This window comes from Filicampus tigris, chromosome 18, assembly GCF_054856515.1.
Source record: "Filicampus tigris isolate MCC_2025a chromosome 18, RoL_Ftig_1.0, whole genome shotgun sequence".
Lineage (NCBI taxonomy): Eukaryota > Metazoa > Chordata > Actinopteri > Syngnathiformes > Syngnathidae > Filicampus > Filicampus tigris.
In genome coordinates this window covers 1,336,032-1,360,438 of record NC_141234.1, presented here as the reverse complement: position 1 = coordinate 1,360,438, position 24,407 = coordinate 1,336,032, and the positions used below count along the sequence as shown (strand labels likewise).

The window sequence follows — 24,407 nt, the reverse complement described above, 5'->3', positions numbered from 1 at the left end:
AAACAGGTCAGCCGCGATTGGTCGTCGTGAGCAGTCGTGATGTCATTTTCAGTCGACAGAAGACAAAATGGCCGCCCCCGGAGATGGCTAAAAACCAGTAGCGCATGAACCCTTATTCCACAAACGCAAAATTGATCCGAATGCCGTGTTTCAACTAGTGGGCCTGCTGGGAACATATTCTTGAAAAAAAAAAAATGTTTGGGTATATAAAATTCTTTATTTGACTAATATTGATTGCTAATATTAATGAGCTAAATGAATAAATACACGCAAAATAGTTGTGTCGCTCTCCATTTTAGTTGGGGGAGGCTTTTGGTCCGTAAGCGCGGCTGCCTTCAGCTCTGGCCAACGCGCTCCTAACCGTTGCATCGAAGGGGCACTTCTGTGCACGTCCAACTTTTGACGAGAGGCGCCGTGCCAAGATTTTCGGACGGCCGCAGCTTGACTTGTCTTGCAAGTGCACCTAATCAAGCGTCCGGAAGCTGTGCTGCATTGTGGTGACTTTTTGAGCACCCGTTCGTTGGCATGACGCAACGGCCTTGGTGTAACTTTTCACTCGTTCGCGCCAACATGCAAGGACGCGGGCAGGTTGTTTCGCCACACGCTCTCACACGCATGCTCACACCCTCAACCAGAATGACACAGGCGTCACTTTTCGAAACGGTGACAGGACGAAAAGAGGATGTGGCTAACCTCGCATCTGCCTTCCTTATCTCCTGTCCTCTTCGTCTCGAACTTCTGCTTCTTCTTTGTTTGTCTTTCTGCGGCGGTCAGCGGTGGCGATGCCGATTGACCGATGATCTGACACAGGGAGAAGACATCAGGTGAGAGAAAGTCACTTGTCGTTTCAAGTCGTATGTATGTCTATCTCTTGTCACAGCAGAATACTGGAATGCAATCGTACTACAAGTGTTAATAATAGTCATGTCCACCTACTGTGAAAGAGTACAGGTAGTTGCGCGGAACACCTTTAAATCCACTTAACAAATGAATTGGTTTGGGTTCAATCCTATACTTGCTCATTTACAAGCTACGAACTGAATAAGGGTGTCCCCCAAGGTTCAATTTTAGGCCCACATCTTTTCAATTTTGACATGCATCGGGAGATGCGGTAAAGATTTTCACAGTTGTGCGTAAAGAGTACCGCTGAAAGTGCCGGCCAGAATTTTCGAACGTAATGTAATAGAAGCACTAGTAAGAGTACGATTATAAGTAGTACATGAAGTAGCCAAGTGTACGACGAATGAAGTGTGCTGTGTGACGCCGTTCCTTGCCCAGACGCCGTCCGTGTCCGTGCGCGCCGACTATGGGTTGCGCTTGTTGCAAGCAGAAGAAGTCGGCCAAACTCGAAGTGGCCGCCTTGACCGGTGCCGCCAATGCTGCGGTCCAGTCTCCGAGCAACGGTGACGGCGACTCGTCCGCAGACCAGGTGCAGGGGCGCTATTGTCCGGACCCCACGCAGGTCATACCGGACTTCAACAAGGGGTTCTCCAGCGGCGCCGTCTTCCCCAACTCCAACGCGCAGCACTGGTCCGCCGGAGTCACGAGTAGGGACATTTTCAGCTTTCTTCTGCGAGAGTCCCCAAATCGTGGGTGTTGAGTGCCTTCTTTTGTCCGCCGGGGGGGCGCTGCAGGCGGCGGCGTCACGCTCTTCATCGCGCTGTATGACTACGACGCTCGCACCGAGGATGACCTCACCTTCCAGAAAGGGGAGAAGTTTCAGATCATCAACAACACGTAAGTGCAAACACACGACGGTTTTTGTGTACGGACGTAACGACGTCGCGATCGGCCGCTCTTGATTGCAGGGAGGGCGACTGGTGGGAGGCTCGTTCTTTGGACACGGGCAACGCCGGCTACATCCCGTCCAACTACGTCGCTCCGGTCGACTCCATACAGGCCGAGGAGTGAGTCGGCATGCGTGCGCGCGCCCGCTCAGGTGGTCGACGTTGGTGCGCGCGTGTGACCGGATGTTGCTATGGCGACAGGTGGTATTTCGGAAAGATGGGGAGGAAGGACGCGGAGAGACAGCTGCTGGGACACGGAAACCAGAGGGGGACTTTTCTCATCCGCGAGAGCGAGACCACCAAAGGTAGGCACGCACGCACTTGCGCTACTCGCTAGCACGTCCACCCGCAGAGCATTCTCGATTTGCTTCCAATGTTCGCTTTATTTAGCAGCTACGTCAGAGGGTCAAAAGGCGGAACTCTCAGTATGGTTTGGAGCAAAGTGACAACATAAACGCAACTGGGAAAAGTGGTAGAAAATGTGGATTTGATTTTGAATGTGTATCATCATTATTTTCATCAGGGTGGTTACTGACAAAAACAACTGACAAAACGAATTCAATATTTGATCCAAAACATGAGTTTTTTATTCTTTTTTTAAAAATACATTTTCGGAAGGATGGGGGGGAAAGAAAGTCACGCAGAATTCTTTGGTACAAGCTGTTTATTGGTCAATCTGCTTATGATGTGATTTAGAATTCATTTTTGGATGCATTTGTTTAGTTTTGTAATTAGTTGAAAAAAAAAAATCTTATTTTCTATTTTTATTGAGTAAAATGTATTTTTGTTTTATTTCGTACAGATTTTTTAATTGTTTTTTTTAATTTGTCATTGTTTGATTTCGTTTTCAATTTGGATTGAGATTTTTTTTTCCTGCATATAGTTTTTGTTCTATTTGTATTGTTCTATTCGTGTATGAGAGAATAAAACTAATACAACCAAATCGAAATTTAAATAATGACAAATGACAGAAAACAATTAAGAAAATATATAAAATACACATATGTAAAGCGTGACTATCTCTGTAATATGTATCATTTTTTATTTTGTGACGTATTTTCTATACCAATAACCCCTTTGAATTAGACGCGGTGTCTTTTTTGCATCTTCTCTTCCCCAGGCGCTTACTCGCTGTCCATCCGCGACTGGGATGACAACAAGGGAGACCACGTGAAGCACTATAAGATCCGCAAGCTGGACAACGGCGGCTACTACATCACCACCAGGTCTCAGTTCGACACCGTGCAACAGCTGGTTGTGCACTACACAGGTACCACATTTGGGAACTCTTTAATTATGCTTTGAGTTCACATTCTTTTAAATGTTGCTCTCATTGTCCTCTGTTTGTTCCTCATGAAGTCAAACATTGACTTTGAGTGACGCTCAAAGTTTGTGCAGAGGTGATTTTTGTTTTTTGTTGTTTTGGGGTGCGTCCAAGCAAACGTGTTTTGCTTCCTTTCCCTTCACGTATGTGTTTTTTTTTTTGTGTTTGTTTCTACTTCCTGTCCGTTTATCCCATGCACTCCCTGCCCGGCTCAGAGCGAGCGGCGGGGCTGTGCTGCCGCCTGATCGGCAGCTGCAAGCGCGGCATGCCCAAGCTGGCCGACTTATCGGTGAAGACCAAGGACATGTGGGAGATTCCCCGCGAATCCCTGCAGCTGATTAAAAAGCTGGGCAACGGACAGTTTGGAGAAGTGTGGATGGGTAGGACGCATGGGGAGCTGCTGCACCGGGCAGAGAAAGGAAGGGGGCGGGGTTTAGCGGGGCGGTTGTCGAGGGTCGCAGTGGAAGCAGACCTGGACCAAAACAAGAAAAGAGAAAAAAAAAAAAAAATATATATATATATATATATATATATATATATATATATATATATATATATATATATATATATATCAATTTGTTTTTGTGACACCCCTCATCCTTAAAATGACTTGAAAAATCCAGGCGTGCAAAGCCGGACCCTTGCCCTCCCTCGCGGTGGCATGCGCATGTACCATTTTCCTCTCACCACCCCTCTTCTGTCACTTTTCCTCCCATCACTCCGTCACTCCATCCACGCCAAGACACTAACGACGGGCTGTGCTACTACCTGACCAAGGCCTGTCCCAACTGCACGCCGCTCACCATGGGCCTGGGCCGGGATGCCTGGGAGGTGCCCCGGTCCATGTTGTCCCTGCAGAGGAAGCTGGGACACGGCTGCTTTGGGGACGTATGGATGGGTGAGACCCTGCAAAAAACGAAAAAAGTACAATGGTCCTATTCGCTCAGTGGCTTTGTCTTGGGTCAACACTCGTTCTGTTGACCTATTTTCAGAGCAGCCAAATTATGATCTCTTTTCATTTAATTGAGCCCTATAAGGTGAGACTACATTGGTACTTTGACTACCAAAATTTCGAGATGCTCAGCCAATTTCTTTCTCACGAGTTGCGAGCAAACAGGTTGAGGTTTACTCTAAAGCGAAACAGTGTTTAAGCAAACCACGTATCTTTGGCTGAAAGTCTCAACGCCAGTGCACAATTCAAAAGGATATAGACGGGCTAACAAAAATAGCATCAATGTCACGATAGTTAGAAGCCTTTACTCAACGGATGCAGACAGACAAACACTCATACATTTTCTTGATCCTTTGCAAAAAAACGACAAATACGACACCATCGAATCGACGTGATATGATATATCTCAGTACTATACTGCCTCCTGGTGGCCGAGGCACGCACACCACAAACAAAACCATGCCCATGGAAGCAATGCTCAAGCGTTGAATTCATCACAGTCTCTGTTATTCTTGAGTACCGTAGTATAGGGCGCTATTTGTGTCATAAAAAATCATGAACCTACTGTTTAAAATGATTTCATTCAAATATTTTGCAGTTATCATACACTTTAATACTCCATTATTTTTGACTTTCAAAAATCCATTCACTGCATTGACTTTGTGTGTCTAGTTTGTCCCTAAAAGCCAGCCGAGCGCTGCCCATGTAGCTCAGGTACTGCTTTCCATGCATGACAGCATGTGCATGTGCATGCGCCTTCCGTTCGTGTGCCCCCACATGGTGTGCGTGCGTGCGTGCCGGTGTCGCCTGGGTGAGCGGCATGCAGCCAACGCCGCGCCCTTGGCAGTGCGTTCCGCTCTCGGCGCCTGTGTATTGACGCGCTCCGTGCGCTCGTGTCAGGCATGTGGAACGGCACCACCAAGGTCGCGGTGAAGACGCTGAAGCCGGGCACCATGTCCCCCGAGGCCTTCCTGGAGGAGGCTCAGATCATGAAGAGGCTGCGCCACGACAAGCTGGTGCAGCTCTACGCCGTCGTGTCCGAGGAGCCCATTTACATCATCACCGAGTTCATGAGCCAAGGTGCTGCAGTTGGAAATGTTTCCACTGGTGCCGTAAGTTAAGAATCATCACTTCCTGTTTCTCTTCTCCTTCCCGCAGGAAGTTTACTGGACTTCTTGAAAGACGGCGAGGGGCAAAACCTGAAGCTACCCCAGCTGGTGGACATGGCGGCGCAGGTTACTGACAAATAATGTGGGCGAGACGTGGCAGATGCACACTTGACGTTGCAAGGTGATTGTGGCCTTTCAGATCGCAGCGGGGATGGCCTACATCGAACGGATGAACTACATCCACAGAGACCTGCGCGCCGCCAACATCCTCGTCGGGGACAACCTGGTGTGCAAGATCGCCGACTTTGGCCTGGCCAGGCTCATCGAGGACAACGAGTACACTGCCAGGCAAGGTAAGTCGAAGGCGCGCGAGCGAGCGCGCCTCTGCGGCGGCAAGATGAAAGCGCGCCGCCTTGTTGCCATGGTCGCAGGGGCCAAGTTCCCCATCAAATGGACGGCGCCGGAAGCCGCGCTCTACGGACGCTTCACCATCAAGTCGGACGTGTGGAGCTTCGGCATCCTGCTCACCGAGCTCATCACCAAGGGGCGCGTGCCCTACCCAGGTAAAACGTTTTTAACCCTTCACAGCTCTTTGGAAGACTTACCGCGCTACATGTAACACACACACACACACACACACGTACTCGTGTGAAATCCAGCTGCATGAAAATGTCGAGTTGTGTTTCGTTTTAAGCATTGTTCATTTAAAGGGGAAATCGACCCAAGCATATTTTTTTTCAAGAATGTGCTCAATGCAGGCTCAATAGTTGATAAATATTGCGTTTGTGGAATAAGAGTTAATCCATCTCAGGGGGCGGCCATTTTGTCACTTCTGTCGGCCGAAAATGACATCACAGTTGCTCGGGGCTCAGCTAACGACCAGTCGCGGCTCACCTGTTTTCTGAAGCTGAGTGGTGATTGGGCGTTACCTGATTCCCGAGCAACTGCGATGTCATTTTCGGCCGACAGAAGTGACAAAATGGCCGCCCCTGAGATGGCTAAAAACGTCTGCATTTCGCTGCCTAATTCATATTCCACACGCACAATATTCATCCGAATGCTTCAATGTTTCAACTAGTGGGCCTGCATGGAACGTATTCTTGAAAAAAAAACGTTTGGGTTGACTTCCCCCTCTAGCAAAATGTGGAATACGGTTAATGATTCTGCTACGCACTTTCGATGGGGAACACTACAATACATTCGCGACGCAACGCGATACAATTCAGATGACGCGTGAGCGTTCGCGACAATTACGATGCAGTGCCATAAAGTCCGACACAATATGATACGAGATTCTCTCCAATTACTAAATGACATATCGTGTTGCATGCTTTGAATGGGAAACCGTTGTGCCCTCTGGTGGACATTATGGTAATTTGCACCTGTTAATCATGCTCGGATAAATGTGGACTGAAAAAATGACATTTTCGATTCATTTCAATCGGTGTAGCTTTGCGCAGCTCTCGTATCGGATCTCATTAGGGGCGCCTAATGTTGTACTCTCAGTATGCGACGTGCATGGCTTCACCATTTGCCCCTCTCCTCCTCCTCCTCCTCCTCCTCCCTCCATCCCCGGAAGGCATGAACAACCGCGAGGTGCTGGAGCAGGTAGAGCGAGGCTACCGGATGGCCTGCGCCCCGGGCTGCCCCGCCTCGCTCCACGAGCTCATGCTGCAGTGCTGGCGGCGCGAGGCCGACGAGAGGCACACTTTCGAGTACCTGCAGTCCTTCCTGGAGGACTACTTCACCGCCACCGAGCCGCAGTACCAGCCTGGCGAGAACCTGTGACCCGCGCACAAAGACGGAAAAACACGCACACAAAGGAAAAACCCACCCGGAAAAAAAAAAACCAAAAACATGACAACAACGGCATCTTTTCCCGCAACCTTTCGGGACGGATGAGGAAGGCGCCTGGACCTCGGCTGAGCGGGCCCTGCAGTGATGTTGCTTTACTCGGTAACCATGACAACAAGGAAGAAGATGTAGATGGTCGGGGAGGAGGGATGTGACTTGGCACATGATCCGCGCTTCTTTCTCAGCCACCATAGAATGTTTGTTCCATCCATTTTCGGCGTCCTTGACCGTTCATGTTTTGACAGATCAAAACATTATGAACCCTGGTGTGCTGTGTGAATAGATTAAAACGACGGTTCTCAAACTAGGGTTTGAGAACCTGGAAAATAATTGCAAAATGCAAGAAATTATTTTCTCGTGCCAATGAAACAAACCAATTATTCCTCCTTATATACCTAAATAAGTAGGTACAGTGTCAGCACAGAAATCGGACATCCCTGCACAGTCTTTTTTTTTTTTTTTTTTTCCTTACCAAAACAAGTATTACTAGGTAGGTTGATTGGACACTCTAAATTGTCCCTAGGTGTGATTGTGAGCGTGCGTGTTTGTTTGTCTCTGTGTGCCCTGCGATTGGCTGGTAACCAGTTCGGGGTGTCCCCCGCCTACTGCCCAAAGACAGCTAGGATTGGCTCCAGCACTCACCGCGACTCTTGTGAGGATAAGCGGTGTGGATAATGGATGGATGGAAGTATTACTGGAATAGCTCTTTTTCATGACCAGGAGATGTACTTTTTGAGAATATAGTTCAAATTTTCCTGTTTAAGTTTTGAGAACCCAAGGATTAGACGTGACATATTCAAGAGGTTGAATTCGCACTGCCTTATTTACTTGAACAAATAGTCAGTTCTAGTATTAAAGTTTTTCCAAATTCCTGTAAAATATTAGCACACCCCATTTTTTTATTTTATTTTATATATATTTCACCTTCAATAGTGTCGGTAAGTCGAGAGAGAGACGGTGAGGAATAACTTTTATGTTTTATATGAGCCGTCTCTTTTTGTGGGTTTTAATTTAACACATCACAAAGACTATATAGCAAATTCAGCATTTATTCATTCATTCATTGGGAGGGCAGGGTGAATGAAAGCATAAAAAGGAAATAGGTCATATTTCTGGACTTTTTTGATGCACCCTTTTTATGTGGACTTAAACCCTGTCATGTTTATTGTAATAAAGATCAGATATATGTGGATAAGATCTCTTATAATTGATTTGGTTCTTAAACGTCTTGTTTTGTGTTGATCTTTTTTCACATCTTTTGTGGCACTTCTGGTAAGTGATTTTATAATGTTGTTTTGTGTTGATTATATTTCGATATTTAATTCAGTCATATTTCAAAGCTAGTGAATGTTTCACAGTGCTATCGTTATGTAATTCACATATTTATGTATTTTTAAAATTGTTTAACAGACATCCGACACTTTGGGGTATGTGAACTTACCATGTAGCTCGTGTAAAATGTATCTCATACAGTGATTTCTTTTATTTTAGTTTATTAATTCGATTACATGCATTAATATTATTCAATTTTACATTATTGTATGTACTGGTTATTTCATAGGATAATGGGTGGTTGCATAAGGTTAATAAAAATAGTTGAATTAATTTAAAAAATAATTACAACAAAAATTGTGTGTTAAAAAATTGTAGTTCACGAGCTTTCGGGTCAGGTGACCAATTAATAACTATCGCGATAACTTGGAAGAGTTAAATGGCATATGTTACATCGACTACAAGGAAGAAACGAAAATTGCGGACGTGTAAAAATTTGTAAATGTTATTTTCTGATTAATTAATATCTATCTATTAATCTGACAATCTATCTATCGGTATATCTATCTATGGATTTATCTATCGATTTATCTATTTCACGCTTGATCGTTTGCTAGCTTTCATATTAGCTCGCCACTTTGCTAACTTGCAAAAATGGCTTTTATTCGGCTAATGGGACAAAAGTAAGCATCTCTACTAAATACCCAATATGCAAAATTTACTCAACTATCCTAATGATTTGTTTTGGTATGTTTGAAATGGTTCAAATTAGTTTTTTGTTTAGCAATATGCGGTAACGCGCCTTTCCGCTGGGAGACTACAACTCCCATAATTCCACAGGTGAAACGTGAAGCTCCGGGTCCCCGGATGGGGTTTGACAGCAGGCACAGTACAAGCGTACTGGAGAGAAACACACAACGGCGGGAGCTGCAGAGGCGTGCGGGCTTTCGGTCGTCTTCCCCCCCCCCCCCCCTCTCACTCTTTCCCTCGCCCTGTCATCGAAACAGGAACACGAAGATTGTCAACCCCGGATATCATTTCTCCACCGGTTCCATCTTCTTACACCTCCCGCGGGCGCCGGCGCGAGCCGCTCGAGGCGAGGAGGAGCTGCCCGTGACATGCCGCGTAGCCAGCCCCTCAACGGCGCTTCGAGCCCGGCGAGGAGCGGAGCGTCGGTCCGCCGCTGAGCACCGTCATCCGCTCGGTGAGTAAATGCTCCCTACGTGCACAACCACATCACACCGAGCGTATATATCATGAGTGTTAGCGTATATATCGCGGATGTTAGTGCGTGTATGACGAATTTGGTACATTTTGAGTGCCACCTGACCATGTGGGCACACGCACACACGCACACACACTAAACAGTTCACTTAGGCTTAAGCTGACTTTGGGACTTCTTGCATGCGTGCACCCCAGGGTAGATTTTTGACACACAAGCTTCCAGACACTCATCCTCATCCTCATCCTCATCCTCATCATTATCATGAGGAGTTTTCCTCACCACCCTCCTCCGCCATCCCCCTCCCTCCCCCCCCAGCTGTTCGAACACAACAGCAGCAGCACATCTTGCAGAGGCAACAGGGCCGCTTCTGCTGCTGCAAGAGAAGGAGGGAGAGAGACGCTCATCGTTGGTGATTATCAGCTCTTGTCTGCGCTTTGGGGGCTTGGGAGTCGGGGGGGGGGTGGTGGTGGGGGGGGGTGGCGTGTGGAGGTGGGAGGGGGGTGTTTGTGGCTCAGAGGGAACGAGAGAGAAGTCAATGTCAGTGTCTGGCCAGTGACAGTTTGTTATTTAAGGGCCCCTCGGAGACGTGTGCTGGGCTGCGCTGCGGCTTCCGTTAGTATGCAGACAGACGCTTAGTCTGTCTGTCTGTCTTTGTGTGTGTGCGTCTCACACTGTCTCACCCTCATTCTCTCTCCCGATTGGCACATCCCACTTGGGCGTGATGAATAATTCGGAATGTCGGAATGAAAAGGAAATGGCCTCAGATTGGCACGCGGCTGCCGTCTTGTCAGTCTTGAGTGAATGTCCTTGTGCGTGCGTGCGTGCGTGCGTGCGTGTGTCGGAGGAGCGGCATTGTGCCCGCTACCTGTGTGAACGGGACCAGTTGTCATGGCAACGGCCTTGTAGCGCCGTCGACGTCGCTTCTGTCCTCATTGGCGGGGTCAGCGCACCTAACACGCGGCGTTTGTGTGTGTGTGTGTGTGCGCGTGCGCGAGGTGGAAAAGTGGCTTTTGTTTGAGCTCTGCTGCAGTTTGTAGGCGTGTGGGTTGGCGCCACCGCACACGCGTGTACATGTGCCGCACCTGCCGTCGCCAGTCACCTGTGTCGGCCTATCAGCGCATCTTGCGTGTTCGGAAAAGTTTTTTCAAAAGTCACAATGGTGTAATGTATAAAAAGTGGCGTCAGCTTCCGAGTTTTTTAGAGGCACAAAATGTCGCTTGGCTGATTTAGTTTTTTTGGTCTTGAGTTGTGAGCAAAACATGAAGTTGCAAGCTTTAGATGGTGGCAGAAAACAAAGAGAATTTCACATTGTATACTTAATCTAACCGCATCTTATGTGTTGTGCAAAACTCTGCTAGCTTAATGCTAGCACATAATAGGAAACAATATAGACGGGTTAACAAAACGAGCATCACTATTGCAGTACATACATATGACACCTTTAAGCAATTAAGTATTGAACACAAACAGTGCAGTATATCAATACACATTCGCAAATATTCTTTATCCTCTGAAAAAGCGACTATTACTGCATCATACTAGCGACGGTCTTTGTTTTATTCATCAATTTTTTCTGGAAGTCACATTTTTAAGGCCTCCCTGTTGGCTAATGTGACTTTCGGGGTTATCGTGCCTGCACCTGTTGCCTTGCCACCAGACTCTGACACATTTATTTTTTTATTATTTTGTACCATATGCTGTCTATTTGGATTGTATTTTTGAAATTATTTTCCTTTACCTGTTTTTTTGTATTTACGATGACTGCTTTTGCATGGTATTTCATTTTAAATGTAGTTCATTAATATTTGTTATTGTACTTTATTAATATTTTCATTGTTTTTATTTCATTTGATGTATTTATATTGCTGCAGCATGTCACGTGACACACAATTTGCTTTTTCGGTGGCCTTTTTTGACACAGTGCGATGATAACCATAGAGCGGGAAATAGACCTTTTTGCGACAGCATAGGAAATTGTTTGTCTAAATTCGATGCACCAAGTAGATGGCATCTTCAAGGCACACATCATAAGCTTTCAAACAGGTGAATTCCAGCGGCACCCATGAAATAAACACCAGTGGCGTCTCCCCTCCATTACGTGGCTGTATCTGTGTCTCCATACGGCAAGTACTTCACTTTGTTTTAGTTCAATTGTAGTTTTTTTTTCATACAACACATATTTAAGTTCTCCTTACACTTGTACGACAGTTAGGAATACGAGCACTGGTTTTGGGATGTCACAAACAGCATCGCAGAATGACTTTTGTTGCACTTTTGATTGGCCTGGAGATGTCCGTTTTGTCCAAGTTGTCAAAAATGGTGGAAACGCATGCAAACAAACTTGATTTGATTTGATTTAAAGTTGACTAACTTTGCTCTTTAACTGTACCCACGGGCATTTTTGTTCTATTTGATTTGATTCGTGTGCCGTGTCCCCTGCAAAGTTAATAAATGACAATCATTGGATGAACGAGGTGACTTAAGACCTCTAGCCGTTTAGGGTGGAAAATTGACAAGGCGCTCGACCAAAAGTAGTGTGGACTTTGGGTACAAAGAAATTAATAAGACAGCCAGAGCGGAGAGTGCGGGTGGTGGTATGCATGGTGAGCAGAGAGCAAAGAAATGGTGGGCAAAGTACTTGGTTGGTTCCACCGCTGGCTCAATTTGAACCAGGAAAATCCCTGTTTTTCCTGGCTCAATTTGAACCAGGAAAATCCCTGTTTTTCCTGCATTTTTGGCATCCGAGCGACACTTGGCTATGACTCTTGACGCCTCCTCCCCACATTGAGGCAGCCTCTGGTCCGTACGCATGCAGCCGTCCATCCCCGCTTCGCAGGGCTGGTTGCAGCCGGTTTACTTCCGACGGAGGGGAGGGAAACTTCAACCTCTCACCTTTCCGAGGATGGCAGGAGGCGGCGGGGGGGGGGGGGGGGGGGCGGCGATGGAGGGCAGAGCAAGGGGGGGGGATGCAGAGGTCAAAGAACAGCAGAGCTGGAGGGAGGCTGAGGATGAGTGAGAGCGAGCGAGTGTGAAGCCGCTGTGTACCTCCCTAACAAGCTGGACAGAATCAGCTCAATTATTAAAGAGGAGTGAGAGATGGGGGGTGGGGGGGGGGGCATGCGCTCTCAACACGCTGTCTGCCACACACACGTACACGCACGCACACACACACACCGGCTTGCGCAAAAAGTCGGATTCCACGCACGCGCTTTGAAAACAGTCATGGCGAGGAGGGAGGGAGGGGCCGAGGCTCGTTAAGGATTCTTCTCAACTCTCCTCCACACGCGCACGCGCACACGCACTACGCGCACACGGCACGATTCAGCTCCCCTGTCATCACATCCCTATGAAGAGATCATCAGAGCAGCGAGGGGTCTGTTGATAGGCTTTTTTTTTTTTTTTTTTTTTTTTTCCTACCTCTCCCTCCCCCATTTCACCTCACACACACACACACACACGCATACTTCGAGAAAGTGTGTGCCCTCGAGGGACGAAAGGATTCATCCAGGAGAGATGTTTGCACGCAGTGTGCGCGTGAGAGTGCGTGCGTGTGTGAGACGAGTGAGAACGCACACTTTACCGAGAGAGGGCGAGCGAGGCAGGGATGAAGAGAGAGAGCGAGAGAAAGTGCAGGCAGGAGGTTGTCAGAGGGGGAGGGGGGGGGGAGTGGGAGATAAGAGAGGAAGAGTTGTCACGGAGAAAAGGGGGAAGATGGATGAATGCACTGTGTGCGTTTGCGCGCGCGCGTGTGTGTGTGTGCGTGCATGCAAGTAAGGTGGACGGAGGTCATCGCGCGCGCGCGTGCGCGACGTAGCCGTGACAAGGTGTCAGCATCTGCAGCTGGAGAGCTCACGGGGCGGCCATTGTTGCCCGCACAGCCAGCAGCCGTCGCCCCGGCAACGGGTGCTGCGGCAGCGTCTCCCACGGCAACGGGCGGAGGAGGAAGAGGAGGAGTCAGGAAGTCAGGGGCGCAGAGGCGGCGAGGCCCCTCACTCGCTCGTCTCGTGCGCGCGGAAGCGCGCTGGCTGTTCACAACGTGTTTGTGCGCAGCGTCCCTTTATTTTTGAAACATTAGTTATTTTGTTGATTGTATTTTTTTATTTGTTTTTTTGGGGGGGTGTGGTTTGTGCATGATTCTGTGCATTTCTTTTATTTTTTCACATTTTGTATTCATTTATTTCTGTTGTGTTATTTTTGATTTTAGCTTGTGTTGTCTTTTCTTTGTATTATCGTGTTTGTGAATTTATTTTATAAATTATTTTGTGTGCAACATTGTATTCAGAATTTTATTCTTGTATTTTATTTTAGTGTTTTACTGTACTTTTTCAAGTTCGTTATTTTTATTTCCATTTTTTCTATTGTATTTTATTTGCATTATTTTGTTTTTCATTTTGTTTGTACTTTTTACTTGCTGTTTTGTTTTTAATCCTAATATTGTATTGTATTTTATTTGGATTCTTTTGGATTCTTATTGTATCATCATTACATTTTTTTGCTAAGCGTTATTTCTGTTCTTTTTCTAAATCAAATATCTAGGTGTAATATTTCAGTGTTTTACTTATTTTGTGCAAGTCTAAATGTGTCATCTAATGTGTTTGTGAGCATGTCTCCATTTTCAAAATGTAAATTATTTTTCTTATTGTCATTTATTTGATCCTATTTTTGATGATCAGGCCCCGATTTGCTTTGTTTGTGTTTGTGCATAGTTTGCGCATACGTTCAAATACGTTTCTGTATGTACACATGCACTCAGTCATTCCCAGCTGGCGGCCGGTCATGTGACACACAAACACACACACACACACACACACACACACTACCCCCCTTCCCTCGCAACATCGTGGCGACAATCAGGAAGCTGCCTTCAGGAGAGCGGCAGGAAACTGTCAGGTTGAAGATGAGTTGAAGATGGGGTGGGGGGGGGGGGGTTAAGAAGAGTGAGGAAGGGGTGAGGAAGGGGTGATACAGTCCCCCGTGTCTTAAAATAACCGTGTTGTAGGTTCTCGCACGGGGGGGAGGTGGGCTCCGCTCCCCCGTGTGTGCGTCCTTGGCTTAGTTTCTAGTTTGTGTTGACGTCCTCTTGCCACCTGTCTCGTCTTTTGTCTTTGCCTGCGCGTGTGCGCTTGATGTGCTCGTCCCTGCGCACGCTTGTTTGCTGCGCGCTGATCACCAGCATCGTTAGCAACTTCCTGCGGCTCAGGGGAAGGCAGGAGGAGGTGCATGAGGATGAGGAAAAGTGTGGGGAAGGACCGAGATAAAGAGAGTTGGCACCATACGACTTGAGATATCTTTGGGGGGAGTCCATGCAAAATGGAGTTGACCTCAAGTAATCGATGATGTCGTTGCTATTTTTTCACTTGTCGTCTTGCTGTGCGACTCGCTCATCCGATCCCATTCAGACCCCTTCAAGGCCTCGCAGAGCGTCGGAATTTATACAACTCTCGCATCAATTCGCGTAACGCAACCGCAGATGTGTTGGGTGGATTTTTAGAACCCTGCCTACCGATGAGTAACCGAGTAATCAGCTAATAGTTGATTAGGCATCATTCAACACAATAACAGTCACATTCGCACCCGTTTAAAAAATGATCCTTCAAAGTCAATTGACGCAGTGATTTTGCGTCTCTGGTTTTTGTAATCCAATTATTCGATGAATCGTTGCAGCCCTATTCCAAATGTTTTGTCAGCTTTTATGAGCCAAATCAAGTCACAGTAGTGCGAGGCAAGTCTACCTCACATTTTGCCCTGATCCCCGAGAAGTCATTTGCAGGCTGTCATGTGCACCCCAGGGCAGCAGGTGGCACTGTAACTTGTAAACAGGATGCCCTTTGAGCCAGTCAGATGTGGTGTGTGGGTGTGGCTTGCGTTCTCACCTTGTCATCTTTCCTTCAGTGTCAGGACGCCGGTGAGCTCGACGTCACACGTACGCCGTCACTCCACGGACCCTTCCGACCCACATCTTTGCCCCCCTCGGTTTTCCCCGTTGACCTCGTGTACGTTCTCCCCATCTCCTCCTTCTCCCTCCCCCGACTCCCCCCTCTCGCCCTCACCCTCCCTTCCGCCTCCCCATGCTGTTTCCATACTGCTGCCTGTCTCTTAGCAACAACTGCACACCCGCTCGAGCTCTGTGAGTGCTTTTACAAGCACACCCAGCAAGACGCGCGCGCGCGCGCGCACACACATCGGGTCTCGTTGCTCACCGCTGGCAGGCGTGTGCGTCTGAGACAGATGAGAGGGAGTGCACATGTGCAGCACAATGCTTGTTTCCGTTGGGGGCAACGGGCCAAACTCTTGTGCGTGGTTTTACGCACTCACACACGCACACACGCGTGCGCGCACAGGCTGTCGTGTAGTTGCTTTGTCACACACAACTTGCCTGAATTGTCTGCGTACGAAGATGAATTTATCGGATTGGTGGCTGCTTGTTGCCAAAAGTGTTTGCTTAAACAATGAATCATCGTGCGCGCGCACACACATGCAGTGACACACGCGTATTTGCATGTGTGTCCTTGCGTGTTTGTCTTTATGTGCAAACGCAGACGCGTGTGGGTGGATGAAGCTGTTGCGGCATATTTGCACGTGTGTGTGCGCGCGCGCGCGAGTCGTCGCCGCCGTGTGTCACTCACAGCGTGCAGAGTGTGCGTGTGTGCGTGTTTAATTAAAGCATGTGTTTGTCTCTCTGTCTCACACACACATACGGGTCAGAAGGATGATTAATTAATGAATGCCGTTAATTAGAGGAGGGAGGAAGAAAGTGTGGAGAAGATTAATAGGGGTGAGCTTGGAGGAGAGAAGTAGGGCCTGAGCGTTGCGGATTTTTTTTGAGGCCGTTGCCGATATTTGGCAGAATAAAATCCAGATAGCCGATTCATTTAAAAAATATGGAATGACTGAAGTAGCGTCGAAGATTGCAGGCGGAACATTTGAAATGAGGAAATGAAGAAACGTACGTAATTTAAGAGTCAGTTGTACCCGTGACATGTCAGAAAATCGGCCAAAAATGTTGATCATTGTTTTCCATTGTAAATGTCGATGTTTGCAAATGTTTCCCTTTGATTCGACACAAAAATGATAAGTCTGCTTTCATGGAGGACTACAAAAGTTGGAGAATATTTACTGTTGAGAGTCTTGATTTCTGAAGATTTGGACAAATTCAAATGAAACAAGATCTCTAAACGATTAATTTGATAGTCAATTGTTTGTCAATGAATCTTTGCACCTCTATTTAAAGTGGGGTAAACATCTATTCCCGCCAGTTTGAAGGCCTAATATGGTCAATGAATGAATCGACTCGGGGTGAGGACGGGCCAAGAAGAGCGGCTGCGGCTGCATCAGAAAGTGTCTTTGTCAAATGTACCTTCTCTCGTGCTCTCTCTCGATTTCTTCCGTCTCTCTCAACTCTTACTTTCTCACACATGCAAGACACTCCTCCCTCCTCGACTCCCTTCTTTCCCCCCCCCCCCCCGTCTCCCCCTCTCACGCTGCTTCCTCACTAATCACAGCCATGTGTTGGCGAGGGAGGCGCAGAGGTGTTGGTGTGCACTCCATTGCGTGTTTGCACGCATGTACGGGACCTACACACACCCTCGTCATTTCTGCTGCCACCTCCATGTCTTCATCCGCTTTGCACTTCGATCCTCATCACCCCTTTGCTTCCCCCTGGTGGCTGCTATCGTATTCACACGACACAACAGCAACAACAACAACAACAACAACAAAGTGACTCCAGCCTGCTGATTCTTCTTGTTGGTCCGCGTTGCGATTCCTTCCGCAGCCCGTCGAGGCAGCAAAGCCTGAATTGACGGCACCTTCATCTGGCTGCTGCCACTTTGGATCTGCGATTGCTCGCTAAAAGGTCTCGAATGACGCGACATTTTCCAAACGGACGTTTGCTTTTGTACTGCGGCCCGTCGAGGCAGTAAATAAATTGTCGTTGACACTACTTGAAATCCATGATAGCCCGCTAAAAAGTCCAAAATGAAATGTCAACTTTCTGACTTCTGCCACAGCCCGTTGAGGCGGCAAATGATTCCAAAATAACCGCAGCTTCACTTTGTATTGGTCTCTTATTCTTTTCCTTTTTTTCTACCCTGCCCTTCTTCACCTTCACCCTAGCCTCTATACCAGCCGTTACCCTCCCCCTCTCCCCCTCCCGCAGCGCCCATCTTTTCTCCCGCTCTCAGCTACTATGGGCAACGTGAGGAGCGGAGGGGATGCGGCTGAACAGAGCCAAAGCGCGCGAGTTGCTGCCCACTGCAGTATCGACGACCCAATGATCCCCTGCAGAACTCGGCCAGCCGGGCAGACAGAGTGAGGTGAGCCTCGGAATCCGAATCAGCCGACGGCGCCGACCGCTCGAGTGGGACGCGAATGGTAAGTGCGGGACTAATTGTCGTGCTGCGGCGTGGGCGGGATGCTTCGTGAAATAAAACACATGATGGCGCGCGGTGTACAAAACGCAGTGCAAAAAGTCTTTTGCCAGATTTGACGTTTTCCAGACGCTTTATTTACTCACCTGCAGTTGGCGGTGGGCGTCAGCTAGAGTAGGAGGACTTTTAATTTTGCGCATTTTTAGAGGACCGTTAAACTGTTGCTGCTGTTACAATTAATTTGAAGTGAGACTTCAGTTTAAATGTAAATGAACTGTGATGCGTAAACATGGAGACACAGCATCGTGGGGTGCCCACATGTCAACGTCTACTGGAACTAATGAGAAAATGCTTATTTCTAATACTGGAGTATATCGTCGGGGTTCTCGCAACGAGTCTCCAACTTCAATTAATTGATAAGCGGCGCTCGTTTGCTGCTGTTTTGGTTAGCAACAACGTCGAAACGGCTTCAGCAATTGAGAGACAGTAGCGACAGACTCTATTTGAGGAAGTCACATCACTGATGACCTGTTTGCATTTCAGGTCTTTGAATCGTCTTGGCAAGCTGTCGAGCACATCCAAATAGAGGCCCACTCGAGCATGTCCACCGGATGAGTGGTCCGTCCGCACATTTGCACACTGGACAAACTGGTCGTCTAGTGGGCAGCGGCAGGCAAAAAGGCAGCGTTGGCGGCGGCGGGCCTGGGCTCTGGACCGCCGGGCTCCTGGCTCACGATGACGTGCCACCGGTGACCGCCATCCCCTCCTGCGCGGCCCCCACGCTGGCCAACGGCGTCCAACCGCAGCACAGGGGCGGGCATCGCACGTACTCACCAGGGCGGGCGGCGACTGGCGCGGAGCCACCGGGAAACATGCAAACGCACATCGACACACAGATGCTTTCTCGTGACGGTTCGGACTCCTGTGGCTCTGCGGAGGCCCAACGGTCCAAAACGGTGAGCGCGACGTCACCTCGGCCCTCGTCTTTGGCGCTCGGCAATCATCCGACCTCCGCCGATCGGGCGGCGGGGCGGATCCTGGCTTCGGAAACGGATACCGCCGCAAATGTTTGTCCCGGCGCGGGCCCGTCGCCTCTCATTGTGGAGTCCGAGAGGAAGTATGCGCTGCGCAGCTCCGGTCGTTCCCGCTTCCCCTGCCATGTGCGCAAATCCTCCCGCCTCCGCCGGATCCCGGAGGACAGCGAGAGGAGAGCGGAGAAGGAGAGAGCCGATGAGGAGGCGGTCGACGGTTCTGAGGAGAAGATGTGGAGGGTGAAAGAGGAGCGGATGGAGGAAGTGGTGCGGAAAAAAGAGCAAGCATCCGCTGAGGTGCTCATCCCCGCGGCTTCCTGCCCTGCAGACGGTCCTCTTGCGCTAACCGTGCCCAAACCGCTCCCAAAAGCGCCCCCCAAAACCGGGCCCAGACCCGGGCACAGACCTGGACCTAAATCTCGCTCGAGGCCCGCGCCCAAGTCGGTCCAGAAACCTGGCCCTAAAAGTGTCATGAGACGGCGTCTGGCGGCGCAAGCCGCCTTGCAGTGTGGTGCCGCTTACCTACCGACACCCGCCACACCGATGCCGCTTGTGAAAAAGGAGCTGGAGATTTTCTCTCCCAATGGCCGGAGGTGTGGACGTTTTGTCGGAGTGAGTCATTTTACATTTGTGGTGCTTAACTAAAGCGTTTTGCATGTCTGGAACGGGTGGTGTCGAGGTAACGTTTCCCCGACCTGCGTTTGACACTTTTTCTGTGCCGCGCAGGTGAGGAGGATCGTGGTCAAGGTGGCTCGTATTCCCGTCAACCTCGGACGGCGACAGAAAAGCTACAAGATCTCCAACTTGGAGACGATCGCGCCACCAGAGAAAGGGAACGGCGGCGCCGGCGAGGGCCCGGAGGCGGCGAAGGAGCCGACGGCGCTCCTCCGCATGAAGAACAACGGCAAGAGCGTCATCGTCATGTTCCCACCCGGAGAGCTGCCGCTTATCGTTAAACGCAGGCGGGGGCGACCGCCCAAACAGCCGGTGCTCATGATAGCGGGCGAGGGCCCCTCTCCTTGTGGCGACGGCGACCAGCTCAAGAAGCCCCGGCGGAGGCGGCGGACTAAACTCCCTTGCCCCTCTCCGTCGTACGTCGGCGACACAAACGACGTGAAGACCGAGTATGGCGATGTCCTGTCCAAACTGGCCTTTTTGAACCGCCAGCCGCCCACCACCGGCCGATGCTCGCCCCCTCGCTGCTGGACGCCCAGCGAGCCGGAAAGCTTCCATACGCCCTCAGACAACCCGGGAATCTCCACCCTTCTGCACCGGCTCACTGGGTCCAGGCGGCCTCGGGGCAGCAGAGGTGGGGGCGCCGGAAGGGGCGGGGCTGCCGCACGGGGCGCCGGGGCCAGCGAGCACAATAAGAGCAACTTCTGTGAGTTCTTTGAGTCCATTGGCAAGAAGCGCAAACTCGGCCCCCTCTCTGAGCACGGATTACCCAGAAAAAGGGGGAAGGGTGTAGGGGGTGTGGGCAGAGGAGGGGGTGTGGTCGGAACCGAGCCCGGGGGGGACAAAACTGTCAGAAAGAGACGGGTGAGGAAAAATGGCACATTGAAAGGGGAGGGGCTTTGCATGGGACAGGACTGGCCAAATGGTTCCGGGGGCTGGGGGGAGGAGGACAGGGACAAACGCTACCAGCTCTGCGCATCCACAAGGGGGGGCTTCTCCTCCTGCGAGGTCGGCAGGAGAGGTGCCTACGGCCGCGGAAGCCGAGGGGGCCGGCAAGCCGCAGACGATTCCCAAAGTCTGTTCGCGGGATATTTCCGATCCTTGCTGGACTCCGATGACTCGTCCGAACTTTTGGACATCTCGCAATCAAGCGCGCGCAAAGCTTCGTCGGGGCACGGCTATGAACCGTCCAGCCTGGCGGCCGCTCACCGCTGGTCCCCGGCCGTGTCGAAATGGGGAGCCAATGGGGCAAGTTCCTCAGTGGAGGCTCCCGCGCTGACACATTGCTCCTCTGCCGGGCCTCCTTACAACTATGCCGGCCAGACTCAAACTTCTCCCACCCCTTCCACCTATCCAAAATCCAATCCTTCGTCCCTCTCGCAGTCTCCCAGCTCGCCGCACCCTGCCGGCTACGGCCACTACTCTCCCGCCTATGCTGCCCCCTCTTGCGCGGGGCCCCAGAGATCCTCGGACTGCAGTTTTTCCTACGGCAGCGGTGGCAAGACCGGAGTTAATGACCGTGCTCAGGCGGGCTACTCCGGCTACCAGGCGGGGGCCAGGAAGAGCTACGGCGGAAGTCTGGCCGCCGCAGGGCCCGCGTCGCCGGGCGGTGGCTACATGACGGTGGCCAAGGGCAGCCCCTTTAGCTCCTCATCCTCGCCAGAGTGTTACAAACAGTACAACTGCAACCAGTGGAGCTTCAGGTACGTCTCTGCGACAAAGCCACGCAACTGGCAAACGTGCTGCTTTCTGATTCGCTGTGATCTATTTTGTAGACCGAGTTGCGGAGGATGGTCGGCAGACAATTGCGGGCCTCACCCTTACAACGAATACGGCGCCAATGAATCCAAGGACATCTTGGACATCTCCAACTACACCCCGCAGAAGGCCAAGAGACCGCCTTTCCCCGAGAGTCTGTCAGAGTCTTCCTCCGACTCCTCGCATCCCGGCTGCGGAGCGGCCGGCAGCGGACCTCCCTCCGCGGGGGCGGTCTTCAAGCCGAGCGAAACGCTCGGCGGGGAAGGGGCTCAGTCCAGCCTGTCCAGCCTGGAAAAACTCATGATCGACTGGCACGAGAGCGCCTCCGCGCCGTCCTACAACTGGAGCCAGAACGTCCTCTTCCAGGGAGGCGGGACCAGCAAGCCCGGCCGCGGGCGCCGGAAACGGACCGAGCAGTCGGAAAAAGAAGGGGCCTCTGTCCTGCGCTCGGATTCGCCATCCAGCCCTTCGCCGACACTCACGCCCAAGCGGGGAGGGGCCGGAGGGCGCGGCCGAGGGTCCAGAGGAGGCAGAGGGGGGATGTCCGGCTGCTCCAGAGAGCGTCTGTCGGGATCCAAAGGCAGGGGGAAAGCTGCCTCCGCTTCTTCGGGTCTGGAGGCTTCTGGCTTATTCCAGGAGGGTCTGGACTACTACAGCGGGGACAGTAGCAGCCTCTCTCCCTTGGCTACTCCCAATTCCGCAGCCCCGTCCAGCTACCTCCAGGATCCCTGCGAGTACCCCTCCCCTTATTCCGCCCACCCCTCCACGCCATCGTCTGAGGAGCGATATCCAGCCTTGTACCCCGGGGAGTCCTCCTCCTCCCTGTCACCCGGCGTGTCATCCCCACCTTACCCCCCCAAACCGCAGTCCTACCACCTCGTTCCCTCCAGAAACTTCTCCCCATCCTGCTCCCCTCTACCGCGGGTAACGCCCCACTGCAGCTCCGCGATGAGCCCTTCCTACCGGCCCCCTCCCAAAGAAGTGCCGTTCTCTCAGTACGACTCCCCCAGTTACTGCGGCTCGCCCTACTGGTACGGGCAAACGTCGCACAGCAGCACCCCCAGCCCGAGTACCCACCCCCATACGAGCCCGCACGCCGGTACTCACGGCAACCTGCTGGCGAGCCCCAACGCGCACATGAACCCGCCAGCTCACGACCCGCAGCATCACCTGAGCTCCCACGCCAAACCCTACGCCGGCAGCGCCCTCGCTCACGCGCACGCCAACAATCAGCCTCATCACTTGGCGCAGGCCGCCGCCCACTCGGCGCCCTCGCTCTACGACGAGTGCGGCGCCGCGGCCGGCCACAAGCAGGAGCTGATGCCGCGCCATGGCCTCCTGACCCCGCCGCCGTATGCCAAAAGTGCTCTGGAGGACGACTCCGGCGCTTACTCACTGTCCCAGCTCTCCTGCCAAGCCATGGGGCACCGCTACCCGTCGTCGCAGGGAGGCGGGGTGCTGTGCCAGCTCCTGGACCAGGGCCACGATGACGGCTTTAGCGTGACCAGCCTGTAACGGCAGGTGAGTCATTTGTTTGCTTAGCTACTCGGGAGAAGTAATGAGGCCGCCTGTACGTTTTTGTGAGCCGCCCCCCATGCATCTTGAAGGGAGCCGTTCAGATTTGGTCCCTACTCTTACATCACAGCTGGGCCCATTTATCTAATGCCACCTGTACATTGGTTTGCTCCACTTGTGACCTGGTAGCTAACTGGGCGAAGACCCCGCATTTTCTTTTTGCATCACGCGGAGCTGCTATTAGGGCAGCGTGGTGTGGCGAGTTCACCCGGCATTTTTTCGATTCTGGCTGCTGTGAACGGAACAGGGCTGAGAAGTGCGCTCTCGTTCTTGACCCATGGGCTGTTTTGACGGGAGCGTGACACATTTTACCAAGGCACCGTTTTCTTCGTTTAAAGCTCTTAATGTCATTTTCTCTTTCTCCATGTTTCCTTGTTCCTCTTCTGCTTGCAGGTGTGTTCAATCTGCTCTTTTTGAAGTGTTCGTTTTTTTCCCTCGCTTTTGTACGCTTTGACTTCTTTGTGGAAGGCTGAAAGGGTGAGAATTGTTAGCTGCCACCTTTTTGGGGGACAGTAAAGCTTTAATTCTCCGGCACTGACAATCAAGATCAACCTGCGGACACACACAGACGCATGTGCACAAAGAATCATGCAAGTTGGACTCCAAACAGTCCCACTTTTTTTTCCTTTTTTTTTTTCAATTTCTGTTGCTGTTTCTCTTCCCCGCCCCTTTGTCCTTCCTCGACGTTCCCGCCTCTTGCCGCTGTGCACGCTTTGAAAACGCCCCCCTTGCGTGGACCACTCCCCCGCCCTTCTTGAGACACCAGCATCTGTACATACTCTCTTACATGCTGTCTTTTGCTGTCTTCAGTCCACTCGAAGGACCCCAAAGAGTCGTGTGTGTGTGTGTGTGTGTGTGTGTGCGTGTGTGTGGGTGTGCGCGCGTGTGTGTTTGTGTGACTGCAGCCATGCATGTATGCATGCGTGCGTGTGTGCCTGCGGGGTCTTAACGAGTGGGCTTTCTTTCACTCTCTCCCTTCTCCTTTCTGTTCCGTGGTCTCGTTGTTGTCGTTTGGTGGGTTTTTTGTGACGCGAAATTTCCCCCCCCCCCCCCCCAAAAACAAAGTTGTATATCTGTCCGTTACATATGTATGTATGTATGTATGTATGTATGTACGTACCCGAGGTGCAAAAATATTTAAATACACATTCTGTTCTTGCCATTGGTAATGCCGTGTGCGTTGTGTCTAATTACAACACCCCCCGCCCCCCGCCCGGGGGATTACGACGAACCAGCACATTGGGCTTTACTCCGATTGTCTGGCAGCGAGAACGAGAGTTCATACAAGGACATCAATTGGGATGGGGAGGAGGAGGGAGGCGCGAGAGGAGCGGATGACTGCTTGGGAGAATGTCGGGAGGAAATCGGAGTTGTTTACGATTCGCGGCTCCAGTGACTTGACAGATGGGGGAGTTGATTGGTCACACGTTGTACACGTCAACAGGCTGACTAAAGCCATTGCGTTAGCTGTGACAT

The 24,407-nt window shown here is 50.7% G+C and overlaps 2 protein-coding genes across 11 annotated transcripts; both read left to right on the top strand.

Annotated features, from left to right (window-relative positions):
- Positions 1–122: 122 nt before the first annotated feature.
- Positions 123–7,108, top strand: yrk (Yes-related kinase). 3 transcript variants are annotated; one of them, XM_086014117.1, is made up of 13 exons: positions 123–824; positions 1,279–1,547; positions 1,635–1,737; positions 1,809–1,907; positions 1,989–2,092; positions 2,908–3,057; positions 3,327–3,491; positions 3,854–4,009; positions 4,964–5,143; positions 5,222–5,298; positions 5,372–5,525; positions 5,604–5,735; positions 6,752–7,108. In XM_086014117.1, exons 1-13 carry the CDS (start codon positions 526–528, stop codon positions 6,958–6,960), a joined length of 2,097 nt encoding a protein of 698 aa, XP_085870243.1. In that variant the 5' UTR covers positions 123–525; the 3' UTR covers positions 6,961–7,108. The 3 variants fall into 3 exon arrangements, with proteins under 3 accessions (XP_085870243.1, XP_085870241.1, XP_085870240.1); XM_086014115.1 differs by lacking the exon at positions 3,327–3,491 and having other exon boundaries at positions 125–824; XM_086014114.1 differs by lacking the exon at positions 3,854–4,009 and having other exon boundaries at positions 126–824.
- Positions 7,109–8,738: 1,630 nt separating this feature from the next.
- Positions 8,739–24,100, top strand: ahdc1 (AT hook, DNA binding motif, containing 1). 8 transcript variants are annotated; one of them, XM_086013841.1, is made up of 8 exons: positions 8,739–8,981; positions 9,115–9,502; positions 15,416–17,378; positions 17,639–17,896; positions 18,436–19,535; positions 19,650–21,301; positions 21,374–22,877; positions 23,325–24,100. In XM_086013841.1, the coding sequence occupies exons 5-7, from the start codon at positions 18,504–18,506 to the stop codon at positions 22,869–22,871; spliced, it is 4,182 nt and encodes a 1,393-aa protein (XP_085869967.1). In that variant the 5' UTR covers positions 8,739–8,981; positions 9,115–9,502; positions 15,416–17,378; positions 17,639–17,896; positions 18,436–18,503; the 3' UTR covers positions 22,872–22,877; positions 23,325–24,100. The 8 variants fall into 8 exon arrangements, with proteins under 8 accessions (XP_085869967.1, XP_085869964.1, XP_085869963.1 ...); XM_086013838.1 differs by lacking the exon at positions 15,416–17,378 and having other exon boundaries at positions 9,306–9,502; XM_086013837.1 differs by lacking the exon at positions 15,416–17,378 and having other exon boundaries at positions 9,139–9,502.
- Positions 24,101–24,407: the final 307 nt, after the last annotated feature.